The 17604-nt window shown below is 40.1% G+C and overlaps 1 protein-coding gene across 5 annotated transcripts in view; it reads left to right on the top strand.

Moving 5' to 3' along the window:
• The first annotated feature begins 554 nt into the window (after positions 1–554).
• U2SURP (U2 snRNP associated SURP domain containing) overlaps positions 555–17604 on the top strand; it is a 36929-nt gene continuing 19879 nt past the window's right edge. The window contains exons 1-12 of one of the 5 annotated variants that reach the window (XM_015871473.2): positions 555–1027; positions 6278–6325; positions 8641–8739; positions 9130–9244; positions 9582–9715; positions 11778–11845; positions 13075–13169; positions 13252–13284; positions 13376–13458; positions 13906–14071; positions 14578–14789; positions 15774–15817. In XM_015871473.2, the coding sequence (XP_015726959.1) occupies positions 665–1027; positions 6278–6325; positions 8641–8739; positions 9130–9244; positions 9582–9715; positions 11778–11845; positions 13075–13169; positions 13252–13284; positions 13376–13458; positions 13906–14071; positions 14578–14789; positions 15774–15817 (1460 nt within the window). In that variant the 5' untranslated portion in view covers positions 555–664. Of the gene's footprint in view, positions 1028–6277; positions 6326–8640; positions 8740–9129; positions 9245–9581; positions 9716–11777; positions 11846–13074; positions 13170–13251; positions 13288–13375; positions 13459–13905; positions 14072–14577; positions 14790–15773; positions 15818–17604 lie in introns of those variants that run through there. The other 4 variants (XM_015871472.2, XM_015871476.2, XM_015871475.2 and 1 more) reach the window with 4 other exon arrangements.

Genomic DNA, 17604 nt, shown 5'->3' on the forward strand with positions numbered 1-17604 from the left:
CATAGGAACACGGGGACACAAGCTTCATGTGGAATGTCACGTCACCTCTGGTCACAATGTCCACGTAGCAGTGTTCATTAATAAGAAAGTTGCCACGGTGTTGTGGCATCAAGACCAATAAAAGAGGATTTGCAGGTTGGTTGTGGGTAGTGAGCTGCTCCCTGCTGCCCTCTCTGAAGGTCTTGTGGGAAAATACCCAGCGATTGGAAAAGACCCTGTATGATCAGTCTTTGTCTCTCCTCCCAGGGTCTCAGGCAGTGCAGGACGGTCATTTTTATGTTAATAGAGACCCCTCCTATCATGTGTGACCGTGTGTCCTTCACAGCAGCTGTAAGGATTGCTGGTGCCTCCCAAAAACACAGCAGTGTGCCCAGGAATAGCTGCCTAGGGACAGGAGGGTGCCAGGTGGGTGCTGGCTGTGCCTGACTGCCTCTCAGGCTGGTTGCTAAGTGGGTCGGGGTTGCCTAGCGACTCCATTTGGGTTTTTCTCTGCTAATGCGAAAGCAGGAGCCCCAGATGGGACACAGACAGCACTGAGACCAAGTGGGGTGGGACGCAGCCATGTCCGTGCAGCCTGGGCTGCTCCTGGCTCTCCACTGAGGGGGTGGCACGGGGACAGGCTCAGCTCATAGCTGTCACTCGGGATGCTCTTCACCTTGTTGGCATGGCAAGGCCTGGGGAGCCATGGGTTCCCTGCAGTGAAAATGGAGCGAGGTTGCCGGAGCCGTGTGACGGAACTGTACTGCCAGGAAGGTGTTATTGCCGCAGTGCTGCCCTGGCAGAGACTGAAACCACTGAAACCAGCTTCATTCCCCCGACAAGGCCCGACAATGCTCCGCTGTGTGCGCGCACCACAGGCCGCTCGCCCCATCGCTGTCTCGGCGCTCGGCTGCCCGTCCTGAGCGGGCGGGGCCGTTCCGTTGCCATCCGTGGTTCGGCGCTCGCTTCATCGCTGCCGGGGCTGAGCGAAGGGAGAGGCAAGATGGCGGACAAGGCGTCGGGCGGCTCGCAGAAAGGCAGCGGGAAGGTGAGGCCGTTCCGCGGGGCGGCACGAGGCCCGGCATCTCGCTGCGCCGCCGGCGGGTACGGCCGCGGCCTGTCGGCGGGGCGGCGGGACCCCGGAGCGGCGGGGCGGCCGGGAGCGGGCAGCGCGGCCTGCTGAGTCCCTGCGACCCTGCGGGCCCGGCCGGGGGCAGGCGGGGAGCGGGCGGCGCGGTGCGGTCGGGGCCCGAGCCCTGGCGGGGAGCCCGCACAGCGCCGGGCCGCGGGGTATTAACGGGCTCCTAACGGGCCGCATGTCCCCGTTCCTCCGCCGCGGGGGCGGCAGCGCGGGGCACGGCGCTGTGCGGAGCTCCCCGCACCTTTCGCTGCGCGCGTTCCGTGTAGTAGTTATGGGGGTGCGAGGGACACGAGCCCGAGCGGTGCTGCCCTGCGGACGGCGTGTACTCAGCCCCGAGCGGGGCCTTCCTCGTGGTACTGCCCGCGGCGCAGAGCGGGCCGGGCTGTAGCTGCTGTCTGCTGCCTTCAGCATGGCAGGTCTTGGAGCAGAAGGGTGAAACTCCTTCTCCTGAATCTTCTTCTTCTTCTTTTTATTTCTTTCTTCCCTCTGTCACGTGTGTGTGCAAACTAGTCAAGGGAGAATCTGTCTTTTGGCGCAGTAATTTCTAGTGCTGTAGAGATAAATGTTCTTTTGTCCATTTTTTGTGATTCAGATAAAGTAGGATTTCTTATTTTTATTTATTTATTTAGTCCTGCTTGGAAACCAGCTGGAATTTTGTTCCTGTGAGCCTTTGTGCTAGAGGGAGTTTTATTTTTGCTTCTTTTTCATGACCTATTCCAAATATTGTCAGGAAGCATTTCTTGGATCTTGCCTTTGGCTTGGAAGCATGAGCAGGATCTGGATAGAGAACTTCAGGAGCAGAAGAGGTTGTAACTTATGTGGAGAGGCTTTTAGGGGACCAGGGGCTGTGGGATTTGAAGTATGATGAGGCATTGTATTATAGTTTGCTGAGTACCACAACCAATGGCATGATGTGCAAAGCAGCTTGCCTACGGTTCCTTTCTTTTTACAGTTAGGCTTTATTAACTTACCAAGCAAAATCCAAGTTTCAGATGCCATTTCCTTTGGTGCACTGTGTTTGCAAGTTATAAGGTGATATTTCATAGGCTCCATAGCACGTGCTTCCCTGGCAATTTTGAGGTATTCCCTCGCTGGCTCCCACCCTTCTGGGTAGGGTGCTGTGATGTATTTCCTGTGCTCTGGCTGGTGACCTGGCAACTGATGGCTTCAGAACTTGCAGTTCCTCCCGTTCACAGCATGTGATGTTTGTTCTCTGGTGTTTGTGTCTGATTTTCAATATGTAGCCACTTCTAGAGACTGTCATCAAGTTTATTTCAGTCTGGAATTGTTTATTTGATTCACTGTTTGAAAACCACCCATTGAGGTGGTTGGGGCTTGGAACATCCATTGCCTGTGTTGCTGTGGTGGTAGGTGCTTTTTATAACCTAAATAAATTTGAGAGTCTCTTATATGAAATGTGCTGTATGAACATCATCTATTCACTTGTCATGTTAAGGTTAGGATAACTAGGTATGTGTAAGGTTTCTAGAAATATAACTAGCAATGAAGGACAAAATGAAGGAAAAGGAAATGGAGTTTGCCAAAGACGACATTGGAGCTCGTTGTAGGATGCAATTCTAAAATGGCAGATTCTGTTCAGTAATGTCAATATAATGAAAGATTACCTGCTTGAATGATTCTGCCAGTTTCTTATTACGTCTTCTAAGAGCAGTAACTATTGCAGTCAGCTGTTCTTGCATATGATCTGGTACCACTTGGGTACCACACGGCAGAGGAGGTTATTATGCACTGGGATCAAGTTGTACGTTTCCCATTTTTCATTAAAAAACACCCACAAAAACATTTTCAGAACATTACCTAATCTTAAATGCATTTCTTAAGCTTCTGTGTAATGTTATGCGTTAATAAAACACTGAAGAACCAAGATTCTTGTGACCGGACAGCTTTCATTGATAAGTTGAAGTATATGAGGAGCAGCAATGAAAGGTCTGTAGCAATGTGAGTTCCAGTTAGGTGTAGCGTTCTGCAGGATGATGATACCTGTGGTCTTTAGCTTTTCCTGCATTGCTATTCAGCTTGTGAAGAAGAGCAGGAGAGGCGTGAATGCATTCCTGTATTGATGGATATGTGGCTGGAGGTTCCTTTCAGTTTTCTCCCAAGCATTAGAAAATGGAATATTGGCTGCTCCTCTGTGTAAGGTTCAGGAAAACAAGATTGTTTGAATGCCAAGTGAAGCTAAACTGGAAAGTTTTAGAGCTAGCACCCGTTATTTCCTTTTGCTAAACTATGTATTGGTCCTTAGGCTAATATATTGATCCCTGCTAAGCCAACCTTTATCAGTTCTGAAGAGCATCCCTGGCAATTTTCTGTTTGTTTTTGTGTGTGCAAGTGACGCCTGTTTGAACAGTGAATAATCCTGCTATGTACTGTTCTAGTAAATGTGAAAAGTAGATTAGCTATAAAATTTGATTAATGAGTGTTTGTATGCATTTGTTTCCTGGGTTATTTGATAGAGAAGGGAAGAATAAAAGAGGTGAGTTGGTTTGGGAAACCTCCCTGCCCTTGCTGGGATTTATCCTCTGAATTGAAGATGTGATTCTGTTGGCATTTCCTTGGTGGTTGTGCTGACACCAGCTGTTCCCAGCCTCAGCAATGCTCTCCTTCCCAAACACTGGCCTTTCTAGGTGGTTTGGTGTAATTTCTGGGGCATGGAATGGAGGTGGGGGCAGCCTGTAATGAACAGTAAGTTGGTTTGGCTGAGCCTCCTCAGCCATCTGAGGTGATGAGCTGGACTGGGAGAAGTGATTAGTTCTGTGTTGGTGATCAGTTGCCTGGTGGGGGAGCAGAATGAAAGGAGGGTGTTGGAACAGAGCTGGGGTGAGACGTAACACCAGAGTTGTGTAGAAACGCTTTACTCTTGGGATGTGAGTTTTGCAGGAGCAGGACTTTGATTTATGTTCAAGCTTACAGCCATTATCATTCTAAAGATAGCATCCAGCATCTGATGGCTGTGGGGTCGTATGCCGTGTTTCGTGGGCAGCTTTTGTTCTTTGATGTTTTACAAAATGGCACCATTATTAGCTTATACGTTTATGTAGTACAGCGTATTTTAAACATTTGTGAAATAATGTGATCATACAAGTTTTACACAGAGGTTGTTAAATCGGGGGAAAGTGTGAAGAGCTGGATTTGTGGGCTCTTAGCTTGCTGATAGGAAAGATGAACAGCCATCGCTTTTGTGCTTTCTTTGGAAGCTGCTGTGAAGCTGGAATAAAACTTAATAATAAAGCTGGAATAAAAACAGTTTTGCGTGGTGTTGGTGGTGGTTGACTGGGAATGAGGACTTGCGTGAGCTGCTTATACTGGCAGCATTATGGAAAGGGAGACCCAGCACAGCATGGTGAGCATGGAGGAGCTGTCCTCATCTCTCAGCTGCCAGAGAGGGCTGCAGGTGGCTCTTCCTGCGGTTGAATTGTGCTGCATAAAGCCTGATTAGAAGAGGGAAAAAGAATCTTCTTGTGAGTGTAAGCACAGGTAGGACATGAACTGCTTGTGTCTGAGCATGTTAGCAGGGCTTGGTTATTCTGTTGGATCAACGCAGCTGATGTCACTCCTGGAGGGAAACATTGCCCCTCACATCGAGTCAGTGCAGCTGGATGTGGAGTGCAGTGCTGCAAGAATTAAAATAGACTAATTTAATTGCTGTTATTTAGAAACTGACAGATAGCAATGTGTAATTCTGTCAGGAATTACTTCAGTTTTGTGCTTCTGTGCGAGTGCACTTGTTTGGATGGTCAAAGGCATGAGCTAAATTTATAGGCCTTAAAAATAAGAACACTGTTAGGAGGAGGATATTGTGTCTCTGTGTTTCCTGGAGCAAGCTAGAGCTGCTTCTGGACTCGTTGGCAGAAGTTCAGCCAGTACAGGAGTGGTGCTGCGGTACAGGACTGTGGGGTGGGCTGGGAGCTGCTGTGCCTCTGTGTGGGTGTCTGTGGGCGGCCTGCTGGTCACCTGGCCTGCATTAGAGACCTTCCAGAGCTGTCCCGCTGGGCTGCTGGAGAAATGGAGGTAGTGCCTGGGGAACTGTGTGGGTCCTTCCTCAGGATGTCATCTGTTGTGTCTTAACATCACTGTGTTGGGCCTGGGTGCTGCCGGTTATGGCGTATGCTGCCTTGCGTGCTGTCCTCTGTGGAAGTACACCAGCAGCTGGCCTCATTGGGTGCTGTTGCTTTCTAAGATTCCTCTGTGATACAAAGAGAACTGAGAAATGTTGCTTTCATTCTTCTGATGCCATAAAACCCCAACCAACCTCTCTCATGCTTTGTCATGCCTTGGCTTCTGGTCAAGAAGGCTGAAGGTGATCACGGTGTGCTAGTTCTGATAGAAACTAAACACCTGGCAACAAATGCTGATGTTTTGTAACTAATGAGTAGGCTTTGGCTGAGGAAAATGTTTTATTTTGACTTAAAATTTCAATTTACTTATGAGCTGTGCATCAAGCAGTTCTGTCTTAACAGTAAAAGTTAATTAGTGAGGCTTTCTGGAATTTGGGCAGTACGTAGCTTCAGAACTTGCTCAGTTCTGTTTGTTGGAGTTTGTATCGCTTAAATGAATTTCAGATCGGTTTTAAAAAGGCACAACTCTGCCTCCACACAGATTTTATAGACATGTTCTATAGCCTAGAAATGATTTAAAAGAAAAAAAAAGAGGAGTGAGTTTAAATACAGAACAGCAACAAAAAGAAAGTAGATGTCTTGTATGGTATATATAGCAGTACAGAACATTTAGTATGCACGAGACGTGTAGTTTAAAACTTGTTAAGAATCATCCAGCTTGAGTGCTGTCTCTCTGGGCCTTGGCAACTCGTTTTTAGATCACAGACAGAACACTGCAGAATTGCCTGAAAAGATAGGGAAGTGTTTAAAAACAGTTGTAAAGCTGTAGGTCAGTGAATGCTTGTTCATAGTTGTAACACTGCATTGAAATTGACAGGCTATATGTGACTACGTGTTTTTCAACTTGAGTCACCATTTAGTTTAGGTAATAAGAGTTAATTGATGAATATTCCCAAATTGGATGTAATGTTCTTGAGATGGCTTGCATCTATGTGCGCCATACTGAGAGCAGCTTTGGAAGTGATTTTATGGTAATAAGACGTGTATTCAAGCATAATGTGATCTTTATTCCTCTCTCTAGGTCAGAGCTCCTGATGCGGTACATAACGCTGGGTCTGCTGATACACATGTAAGGCCAAAATGTTTTTTTAAATAAAAGTTTTCTTTCCAAAGAAAACTACTTATTGCAGACAAAGTCTGTTGCGCGACCTGTAGGTCTTTGTAAATGAAATGTTGATGCTCATATTAAAAAAAGATGTTTTGTGCAACCAGGAGTGTAGGAAGGTACTGAAGGATGTTGCGTTGTAATGGATGCGTACAGTTTCCACTGCTTCTTCGTGTTTAAATATGTTTCTTTTGTACTCAAGTGTAGTTCAGAATGCTGGCTGGTTAATTAAAAGTCAGTGTATGGTAAAGATGACGTTTTATTGTACGCAGTTGGTTTCTCGGAAAAGTGAGGGATTTCAACCCTCTGTTTTTCTTTCTAATAGAAAGTGCTTAAAAGGCATACAGTTATCTGGTCTTTGTGTTTCTGTGCCAGAGATACCATCTCCTGGTCCTGTGGTTGGCACATCTCAGGAAGGCCTGCCTGTTCCTGACCAAAAATGAAATATGCAGCAAGAGCCAAATAGCATAAATGCCAGACAATTTATTCTCTGATTCGCATATCTTATATATATCCATAAATATATATATATATATGTGGCATATGAAGAAGTCAAGTTAACTTGCTTATATGAAAACATTATTGAAGTTACGACAGCAGAAACTTCTAATGGAGAAATAGTTTATTTTTCATGACTTTCTTTGCTTGATGCAGTTTAGAAAATCATTCCTAAAACCGTTTAGAAAATGTTTTTACTGTCTTGTGAAAATGGGATTTCAGTCCTTCGTGCCATCTTATGCAGTGTTATGTTCAACAGGAATCTACTTTCATGCAGTGATTTCATTACTTGATGTTTTTGCTTTGCTTCCATCATTTGCTTTAATCCTTTCATTGGATCATTTCCATTCAGTAAAGGACTTCAAGTTCTATGCAGTTCTGCTGTTAGTAATTTTGTGAAGCAGCATATGGGTAGTGTTATAGCTGCCTCCTGGAATGTGACTTGCAGGAGTAAATGAGTTCAGTCTTGTTCATTTGATATTGCTCCTGCCACTTGGAGCACTGTTGTTTTTGGTTTTTTTCCCCTGAGGCCATTTGTAGAAAGAGGAGATCTTCGTGCCAGGTCTCTTGTCCTACAGCTGCTTCCATGATGTGACTGGAACACAGGCTGGGTGGCTGATCTGTGCGTATCCGCTCTGAGTGCTGTGAGGGATGACTTGTGGATGGCAGGAAAGGCCTTGAGCAGGAGTGCAGTGTTTGTATTTGTTGGCACTGCTGTGTAATAGCAGTGTGTCAAGGTTCTGCGTTGCTTGTCACACTGAAATATAAGCTGTCATTCAGACAACAGGAAAATGTGATTTTATTAACTTAGAAGACATGTAGATGGATGAAAACCTGCTGATAAACAAGTTGCAATGGCTCATGTTGACAAACATAGCGTCATAAAGCAGACAACACCGCATTAATTTGTAACAGGTCATTTTCCATTTAATTAGGAACTAGGAAATGTTTTTAGAAGAAATAAAAAACTTTTTGGTCGAATGCTTGGTACAAATCTAAGAAGTTTTTGAGTTGCTAAGGGATTATAAACTGAAAGTATCTCTAACAGTTGTTCAGTTTTTTGTTCTTGTATTAGGTAAAGAGATTTTGCATAGCCAGCTGATATCAGGAACGAACGTTTTTGCACAGGAAATTATTCCGAGAGGAGACTTTGTTCTTGGCATCTGATCTTTTTTATAATAGGGAAGTTGTACACCTTATTAGTTGTGATCTTTTATTATATTCAACTGGTTTTGTTCTTTTTTTTAAACATTCAATCACTGTCATTTATGTCAAAGCATGAAAAAAATCTTCTCAAGTTGAAGGCTAATGGATTGATTACCTTCTACTCTTTGGGGATAATTTCTTGTTCTTATGTTGGTTCTTCATTTCTAGTGTTAAACTAGAAATTTCCAGAACATTCTTATCTTTTCATCTCCCTTCCTTCCCATTCCTCATGTCTTCTGAGCATGATCTTCATCCTGTTCTCCTTGCTTTCACAGTGCTTTACAGCGAGTACCCATCAACTTGTTTGAGATGTCTTTGAACGATGTAGCAAGAGTTTCCTAATGAAGACAATGACCACTCATTTTTATGAAACACAGATTTAACTTGTTTTATTGTAGCAGACAGTGTCAAGCTCAGAGAGAAGTACAGGAAGCCTTTTGTTTTGTTTTCCAAACATATAAACAGGTTGCCACCTGTGATTCACTTAGAAACTTTCTGGTCTTGGCCAGATTGGAGAGTAGCATTACTTTAATTGTTTTGCTAACATTTTATTATTTTTCATACTACTTTTGCAGCCTTTAATGGAAAGTAAACTTAAAGCATTCAGCATTGGCAAAATGAGTGCTGCCAAAAGGACTTTGAGCAAGAAGGAACAAGAAGAATTAAAAAAGAAGGTAATGATATACAATAAAATTTTATTGTGTATGCGGGCCTGAATTTGGTTTGTTAGATTATAAATAGCTTCATCAAGAACTTTATTTTGATTTACAAAATTGTAGCTTTCATGGAATGAGATAGAATTCTATTTTACATGTTCAATTTGTTCCTGCTGTCTGTGGTGTTTAGAGGCTTGCTTCTCTGCTTATCCAGGTGAGAAAGCAAGTTTTTTGGCCTCCTGAAATACTGAATTACAGCAATCCATTGGTTATTGTGCTTCTCAAAATGAAGACAGAGATCACCTTAGGTTATTTTTGGTTTTCTGTTTGACCTCTAACCTTAGGTTTCAGTTGTTAGAAGCACAGGTTGTTCTATGATGATAGTAATGATTAACATTTGCTTTGTAGGAGGATGAGAAGGCTGCTGCAGAAATTTATGAAGAATTCCTTGCTGCCTTTGAGGGAAGTGATGGCAATAAAGTGAAAACATTTGTAAGAGGAGGAATTGTTAATGCATCCAAAGGTATAACTGATCTTTTTTTGGGTGATAGTGGTAGATTGTTCATCTTAGAGTAAAAGTGAAGATTGGCTTTGAATTACATTTTAAAACTCATACATTGCATTATAAACATTATAAACAGTAGTGGATTTGATGCTAACATTTACTTCTTGCTTTAACTCACAAGGTAGTTAGACACGTGATTTGTCCTTTAAATTTCAAGGAAATTTTCTTTGAAAATAACTGATCTTTGCTCTTCCGATTAAAAGTTGATTTTACACTACCAAAAGAAGTGTTCATCCTGATGAACTTTATTGTGCAGCGTTAATATAGTTTGTTTTTCATTTGCTTTTGGTTTCAGAGGAACATGAAACAGATGAAAAACGGGGTAAAATCTATAAACCTTCATCACGATTTTCAGATCAAAAAAACCAGCCAAGTCAACCATCTAATGAGAAGCCTCCATCCCTCTTAATGATAGAAACCAAAAAGCCTGTAAGTTTCTTATTTGAATGCTAACTCTTTGTTCTAGAAACTATTTTGAAGCTCTTAGGAAAAATCTGTGTGGTCCTGCAGAGTAGTGTTTCCATTTATCACACAGTAAAAGAAGGCAGAAGTGTGTTTGATTTGCTTAATTCCGTAGAAAATAACACGAAGATAAAATGCAAGTATCTGGTAGACCTGTATCCAGTGCCGAGTACTTGGTGCTACACTTCGCCTCCAGTGTTGTATGTCTTCACTGTATTCCAGCTAGTAACGAATACAGATTTGGTGATTGTCTTAAAGTAACAATCTCCAGTCTGGAGGATTTGTGAAGTTTTAGAAGCAATTCTTCTTGTTACCGTTCTGTTATGTGTTTTGTACCTTAAAAAAAAACAAAAAAAAAACAAAAAACAAAAAAAACCCAAAAACTAACAAACAAACAAAACCACCCCAAAAACAAGAAATGAAACCCACACAAACCAACCAAACAAGACAACGCCTTTGCATTGATCCAAATTCTTCTTGGGTCATTTTTAAAGGACAGTTGTTTGTTTTGGGTGGTAATATTAGAACAGTTCCCTCCAGCTCTTTAAGTTCTACTAAATGAATACATTTTAGAGCTTGAGAGTTTCTGAAACTGAACAGCATGGTTTTTGTTTAATTTATTTTGACCATTGCATGGTTGGATGCACTTTCTGATTCTTAAACTCAGATTTTTGTTATAATAATTACTGGAATTTTTATGAACAGCCTTAGTTCTCAAGTCAGGTGATAGTTATGTATGACTATTGTATATGTGCAATCTGTATTCAATGTCTTGGAAGTCTTTAAAAGTGCTTACTACAATTTTTTAACTTAGCTTAAAACAATGTGATACTGCCTACCAGGATGGGAAATGAGGTAGAAGGTGGTAATTGTGAATAATCCCATCCTAACTTTCCTCCAGCTTTAAGCAAACCTCAAACCTTGAATAGTGAGATGATGCTGGATGGCAGTGCTGATTTTCATCATATGTAAAGCTCTACAGTACCAGGAATGAATTATGTTTGTTTTTTTAACCACTTGGAGCTCTGTTGTCATATGCAAGTATTTGTACTGTAAGAATATTGCTGCTTTTCAAATTTGTCATAAATACTTATCAGATAATGCAATCAGTTTACTCACTTGCCCTGTCCAATGGTGATTGAAGATAATGAGGTAAAAATGATTTTATTTATTTGGCAGACACTCCCCAAAAACAAACAAAAACAAACAACTTTGCCTGGGGTGAGTAGGAAGTCCAGTTTTTCCAAAGCTGTAGTGTGTAACACAAATATTTTGTATGTCTGCCTATTGGAAACGTTTTCATTTAAATTTGGTTATTTAAAAGCGATGTTGTAGAAGGATTCACGTGAGTTAGTTAAGGTGCATAAAGTGCAGTTAAAAAAAATAAATAAAATCCATTTTCTTTGTCATTCAGTCATTTTTCTGAGGTTCTTTTATTTACAGTAACTCTTCAGACTCTTCAGACTTGTATTTGTATCTGAAGGGAAATAAGGGATGGCAATTCCTTTCAAGTAGAATGTTTGCCTGTGGATAAAATATTTGAATATACATATATACACATGTGAATTATTACTGTATATTTGTGTGTATATATGTGTGTGTATTCTCAAAAAACAAGTGCACACGTATCAATTTAATTGGAGCGTGAAGGTTTGTTAGGGCAGTTAGCGGTTTTGTCATACATTTTAAAGTGGACCAAACTGACAAAACACACCACAGGTATCTTAAATTTGTGTGTTGTAGAGAAAGTGTTGGATCACGTACGCTGTACTGTAGTCATCAGAAGTAGTAAAGTTTAGTTCAAGCTATCCTTAATTTTACATTTGATAGCTGTGTTTGGTAGCAGTCATTTTTAATGTTTTCAAGTCTGTTTTCTTTTATTTTTCTCCTGTAGTTTACTTGGTTTGAAAGCTGAGGGTAAAAATGCATGGAAATTATCTAAATTTCTGTTACGTACATACCATTTCCATTTTTTTTGTGTGTGTCATTGCACCTGCTCAAATGTTGGCTGATATTTCTTTAATTTTAGCCTTTGAAGAAAGGAGAGAAGGAAAAGAAAAAGAGCAATCTGGAACTTTTTAAAGAAGAATTAAAGCAGTAAGTTTCCTTGATTGTTACTGTAAATAAGACACATAGTACATCTACTTTGTTTCTATAGGCAGTATTTTGAATCTTTCTTGCTAAGCTCTTCCCCAAAGTCTCTCTGCTCCCAGCCCCTTTTGTTAGCATTGGCAATCAGACTTTTAAATGGAGCGTGAAGTTTTGTTGGTAGATGCTTGGTACAGGTCCACGTGGTTTGGGTGGATAATCCCATCTAATCAGCATTCTGGTGTCCTTGATGCTCCTGTCTTTCACTGTGCTGATTGGTACTAAGAAGAGTTTACCACTACTGCTGAAAAGTATTTCTATTTTGGAATCGGAGACTTTAAAAATGATCGGTGAACAAGCACTGAAGTATGCTGGTCAACATGAGTGGATTTCTTTCCATGCCAGAAGTGTTTGTCTGACCTTTGAGGTTTTGTACTGCTTCCCTAACCAGAAGAATATCCAGAGCAGTTAAAGACTAAAAACAAACAAACAAACCCCAAAACTCACAACAAAAAGAAACAGTATATATCAGAGACCAGAATAAATGTATTGCTGTTATGTTTCTAGAGCTACTTGAAGATTATTTTTGGTTTAGTTAATGTGAATTTCACAATTTGAAGAGTTAATCATGACACTTCCCTCCCCCCTTGCCTGGTTCCCTTCCTTTTTCTTGCGAAGCTCTTCCCCAAAGTCTCTCTCTACTCCCAGCCTCTTCTGTTAATGAACCAAAAATTGGAAGGCAGAGAGATACCAAATAGTAGTTACTTGTGTGTGGGCTTTCATCAGAGGTATAAATAGAGGGTCTTGTGTGTACTGGGGATGTTCAGATGTTACCCTGCAAGGTAACAGCTATGTGAATAATAACTACAAAAAGTAGAACGATGCTGAGAGTTGTGTGCATCTGGAAAAGTTAATGGATCTCTGTCCAATATGCAATTCAGGTCACTCTGTCAGAGCACAGTTTTTATTTCTAGTCTTGGAAACTGCTTCTCAAACTTTTTCTTTTTTTGAGGTAAAAATAACCTGACAGTATGAATGAGGAATGCAGCTGGAATTATTCTGGTGGTTCTACCCCACCTGATTCAACTAAAATGAAAGCATACTGGCAATTTCACATTTTTTTTTAACAAGTCCATTGTTCAATAAGCGCTAAAGATTCTCCTATTGCAAAAAATGATACTTCAAAGTAGACACATTAAAATGTTAAGGTTGTTGCTTACTTTCAACTTGTTTTGTAGGATACAAGAAGAGCGTGATGAAAGACATAAAACAAAAGGTAGATTGAGCCGTTTTGAGCCCCCCCAGTCGGATTCAGATGGTCAGCGTCGTTCAAGTGAGTTGATGTTGCCTTTACGTTTGTTCAATCTACAAAACATTTCTTGACTAAATACGTATTTTTTTATTTATTTATTCAGTGGATGCGCCTTCAAGAAGAAACAGATCATCTGGTGGTAATATAGATTCTTTTCTCATTCAATGTAATGCCACTTAAATGCATAGTAAGGGTTGTAACTTTTATTTTCTTCTCCATTACTCTAGTACTGGATGATTATGCACCAGGGTCACATGATGTTGGGGATCCAAGCACAACAAATTTGTACCTGGGAAACATTAATCCTCAAGTAAGTTTGGAGCTATCCGGTGAAGTGCAGTATTAGCGTGTTTGGGCCCAGCTGAAATTCTGGCAGTAGCTTTTTTCAGTAGCATATTTTAATACACATGTATAAAGTAGAGTTAGCAACTGTAGAAGCAGTATTCATTTGGAAACAGATATGCTGAATGTGATGCTGAAATAGTTAAGGTTAAAAATATCACTTACTGGATGTAAAAATGCTGAACAGAAATAATTTTTCTATGGATGTTCCTTCTGAGAGGAGTTATCTCAGAAATTTGATTGTGCTTAATTTAGAATTCAGCCTCTCTATTATTGTTTTATAGCAGATTTAATTGATGAGGAATTGATTAAGTGTTCTCCATGAAATCAAAATCTCCACATTTGTATAGTAATATGAACAAATATCTTAGAACTACTGCTGCAGGAGGCTAATTTTTACTTCTGTTTCATTTAGATGAATGAAGAGATGTTATGTCAAGAATTCGGGCGCTTTGGACCACTAGCGAGTGTTAAAATTATGTGGCCAAGAACTGATGAAGAAAGAGCAAGAGAAAGAAACTGTGGCTTTGTTGCATTTATGAACAGGAGAGATGCTGAAAGAGCTTTAAAGAATTTAAATGGTAAACAGATTTTTCAGTTAGGGGTCATAATTATCTGCAGTGCATTTTGAGAATAAATATGACTAGCATACAGGAAATAGTTCTTAGTAACTGATGATAATTAGGTCCTTTTTCTTTTCTAATTTCTAGTACTAAAGAGGTAACTTAGTATACCACCTGTATGGGCTATTTTGTCTATCTTCAGTTGAGGGGGGTGAGGGGGGAAGGGAAAAAGTATCTTAAGTGTTAAGGAAAGCTATGTCCTCATAGGTAAGGAAGAGTCAAAAATCCAAAATCTACATCTTGGACAAAATTAATAGAAAATGAAAGGATGTTGTTTTCTAGCTTATGCAGACTGCTTGTACTCTTCTACAACCACTGCTAAGTAAATTACAGTATGTAGGAGTTAATCAACAACTTCAGCAGAAAATAAACCATGGCAGGGAAGCCTAACTATTGCACTTACACAGGAGAATTTGGTTCAGTGCAGAATCAGTTCCTAACAACTGTGTTTTTATCTTTTGCAGGCAAGATGATTATGTCCTTTGAAATGAAGCTAGGCTGGGGCAAAGCTGTGCCTATACCACCACACCCAATATACATTCCACCTTCAATGATGGAGCATACCCTCCCGCCTCCTCCATCAGGTCTGCCTTTTAATGCCCAGCCTAGGGAGAGGTTGAAGAATCCCAATGCTCCAATGTTACCCCCACCAAAAAACAAGGAAGATTTTGAGAAGGTAACTTATAGAACCCTGGGCCGTATCTCGTTGTTAAACACTACATCTATGAGAGTATTTCACTGGCTTCATAGATTTGTATTGTTCAGGCTGACTTTGGCAGCCCTCTGTACAAACTCATTGGCTCCCTGCTGTAGCCCAAGGGAACCTAACTAATTCCTGAAGTGATGTCTCCTGTCTGCATTAGGGTACAGTGTATTGGGTCTTGACTTAATTTTAGCACTTCTTTAAATCTAGCTATCATTTTCCCCTTCCCGGCTCCCTGGATATTTTTCTCCTTCATCTCCCCCTTTTCCCCTTCCCCACCCCATCCCCTCCCCCCCCCCAATCTTGTTGGCTGCCAAATTGCAGTATCTAAATTATTTTCTTTAGACAAACTACTACGTTTTAATTTGAGTAGTTATTTTTACACTAGAGGAATTGATATATTGTGTGTAGAAGGTAATTTATCTGGACATTGAGTAAGTATTTAATGCTGCTTATGGAGTCAGCTTTCAAACTCTTTTTCTGGGATATTAGCTGATAAAAATGAGGGGTAAGTATCTTGTAATCACAAACCTACTTGATTTACATTTGTAAGAATTTGTTGATTCTTTGAATGACACTTAAATGTCAGGGTTGTTTTTTCTAAGACTTGGAAATAAAGTAATACCAACCTGATCCAAGTCAAATAGTTTAGAATCATTTCATAAACTTAAGAACTCTTCTCTTAATTATTATATTTAGTGTAGTAGCTATTCAGTGCATCAGTGTACATTCTGACAGGAATGTTCTGATACTTTGCAGTTAGTGAACCTTTATGGTTCACTGTCACAACCTTTTGCATTTTGTGTAATTGCTTATCTATAACTTCACAGCAGTGATTGCCTGCAAAACTTGTGATAGATGTGTAGTATTTTCATTGCATATGTATATTTTTGCTTGTTACTTGTTAACAATACTCACATATTCTATGTTTATTATCTGATGTGACTTCATATACAGACTCTGTCGCAAGCCATAGTCAAAGTGGTTATCCCAACAGAAAGGTACATGTTTTTCTTTATTATTACTGATCTAAATATAGAAAATTTCCCCTTCGAATTTTAAAGAAAACTTGTGATGTTGAGGAAAAGGTAACAGCTTGACTGAGCAATGGTTCTTTCATAACGCGTGAGAGAGATGAATGTGTTTTACAATCTTATTACCCTTATCTCAGTAACTTTTTTTTAGTGAGGCTAGATTGAAGTAATTATCTTTTGCATTGTATTTGAGCAATTTCAGTTAGAAATAGTTGGAGGATAATTTTGAGTGAGCACTAGGGAGAAATAGGTTATTTTAGCGATGCTTTGTGAGTCCAAAAATAAACCTCTAATTACTTGATGTCGAGGATGCAGCTGTCTTCAATGTGGTGCTGTCATTTTTTTCCTTTTTATTTTTTTTCCAGTTGTACAATGTACTAATTCAGTTAGTCATAGGTTTTAAATTCTACTGTTTTTAAAATGTACAGCAGTCAATAATTACGGTTAGTTCCATAGTGCAAGTGTATTTTTGCATTTTGTTCTCCATCAGTGCCTTTACATTCACTCCAGTCTAGGTATACTCTTGCTCAGTTAAGCTAAAACCTTTTCCCAAACATAGGAACACAACACTGTTTTAAAAGTAAATAAGCACGAAAGATTACCAAATTCTCTTTGACATTGGCCTTGGTGAGCAACACCAGCTGAACTGTCTGCGGCAGCGGGGGACCAGGAAAACATCATGGGATGGATTGGGAAAGTATACAGTTTTTGACCAGACATTGGTACGATCGGCTCCAATAAATGTGGTTTTATTATAACTGAAAAACTTTTTTTTTTGTTGGCCAACTTAAGCTAAATGACATCTTAAATGCACTTAAAGCTATCATCTTTTTTTGTACAACACTGTTTTAATTGTCACCAAGTCCCTTTTTTTTTTTTTTTTTGCGTGTGTGGGGGGAGGAAAGATCTGTAAAGCTAGTTACAGTAGTTAATTAACATGTGTCATTAAATGCTCAAGTGCATTTTGGCTAGAAAATTTTCCATTAAGCTTTAGGACAGTACAGTTTTTGTTGGGTAGAGGCATGAATAATTAGAGTGACCAGGAGGAATCTTAATTTGAAAAGCATACTAAAGGATAAGTACTCATATAACTGTTCAATTCTTCATAGTAATTTGCTTTCTGAGAGAAGTATGCTTCCATTTTATTTATTGTGGTGTTCTGAAAGCTCGTTGGTAAGAAAAGCTCATGTTAATTGAATTGCATTTGAAAATACATTACATTCATTTTCCTTGGCTTGATATCTGAAGGTGATAATGATAGATGTTACAAAGACTATTACATGGTGTATTGCATTATGTACAAATTCTGACAAATTTAGTGGGATACTGCACTCAATTATTCTCCCTGGCAGATTTTCAATACCAATTCTTAACATCTGTTATGTCTTGACAGTTACTAAAAGGCAAATGTTACATATATACAGTCATGTTTGTTTGTTTATTTCTGAGAAATGCCCTATATGCCAGAATACATGTTACACTCGCTGTTCAGCAGTGGGACGCACTGGGTCTTTTCATACATTGGAGGACTCTCTGAAGCAGATGTACTTGCCCAACCATAAGCCACTCTTAAGCAATTTTATTGTGCTTGATGAATGAACAGTTAAATGAAATCCAGTAGCATGGTTCTGCAGGAAGCCTGAATTGATCATATTGATCATATTGAAGCCTTACAATAAACAAACGCTGTGATAGCTCAGAGATGTGAAAGAGCATTGTAATTTTTCTATGTGTGTTTTCAAATACAGTTCATA

This window comes from Coturnix japonica, chromosome 9 (genome assembly GCF_001577835.2).
Source record: "Coturnix japonica isolate 7356 chromosome 9, Coturnix japonica 2.1, whole genome shotgun sequence".
Lineage (NCBI taxonomy): Eukaryota > Metazoa > Chordata > Aves > Galliformes > Phasianidae > Coturnix > Coturnix japonica.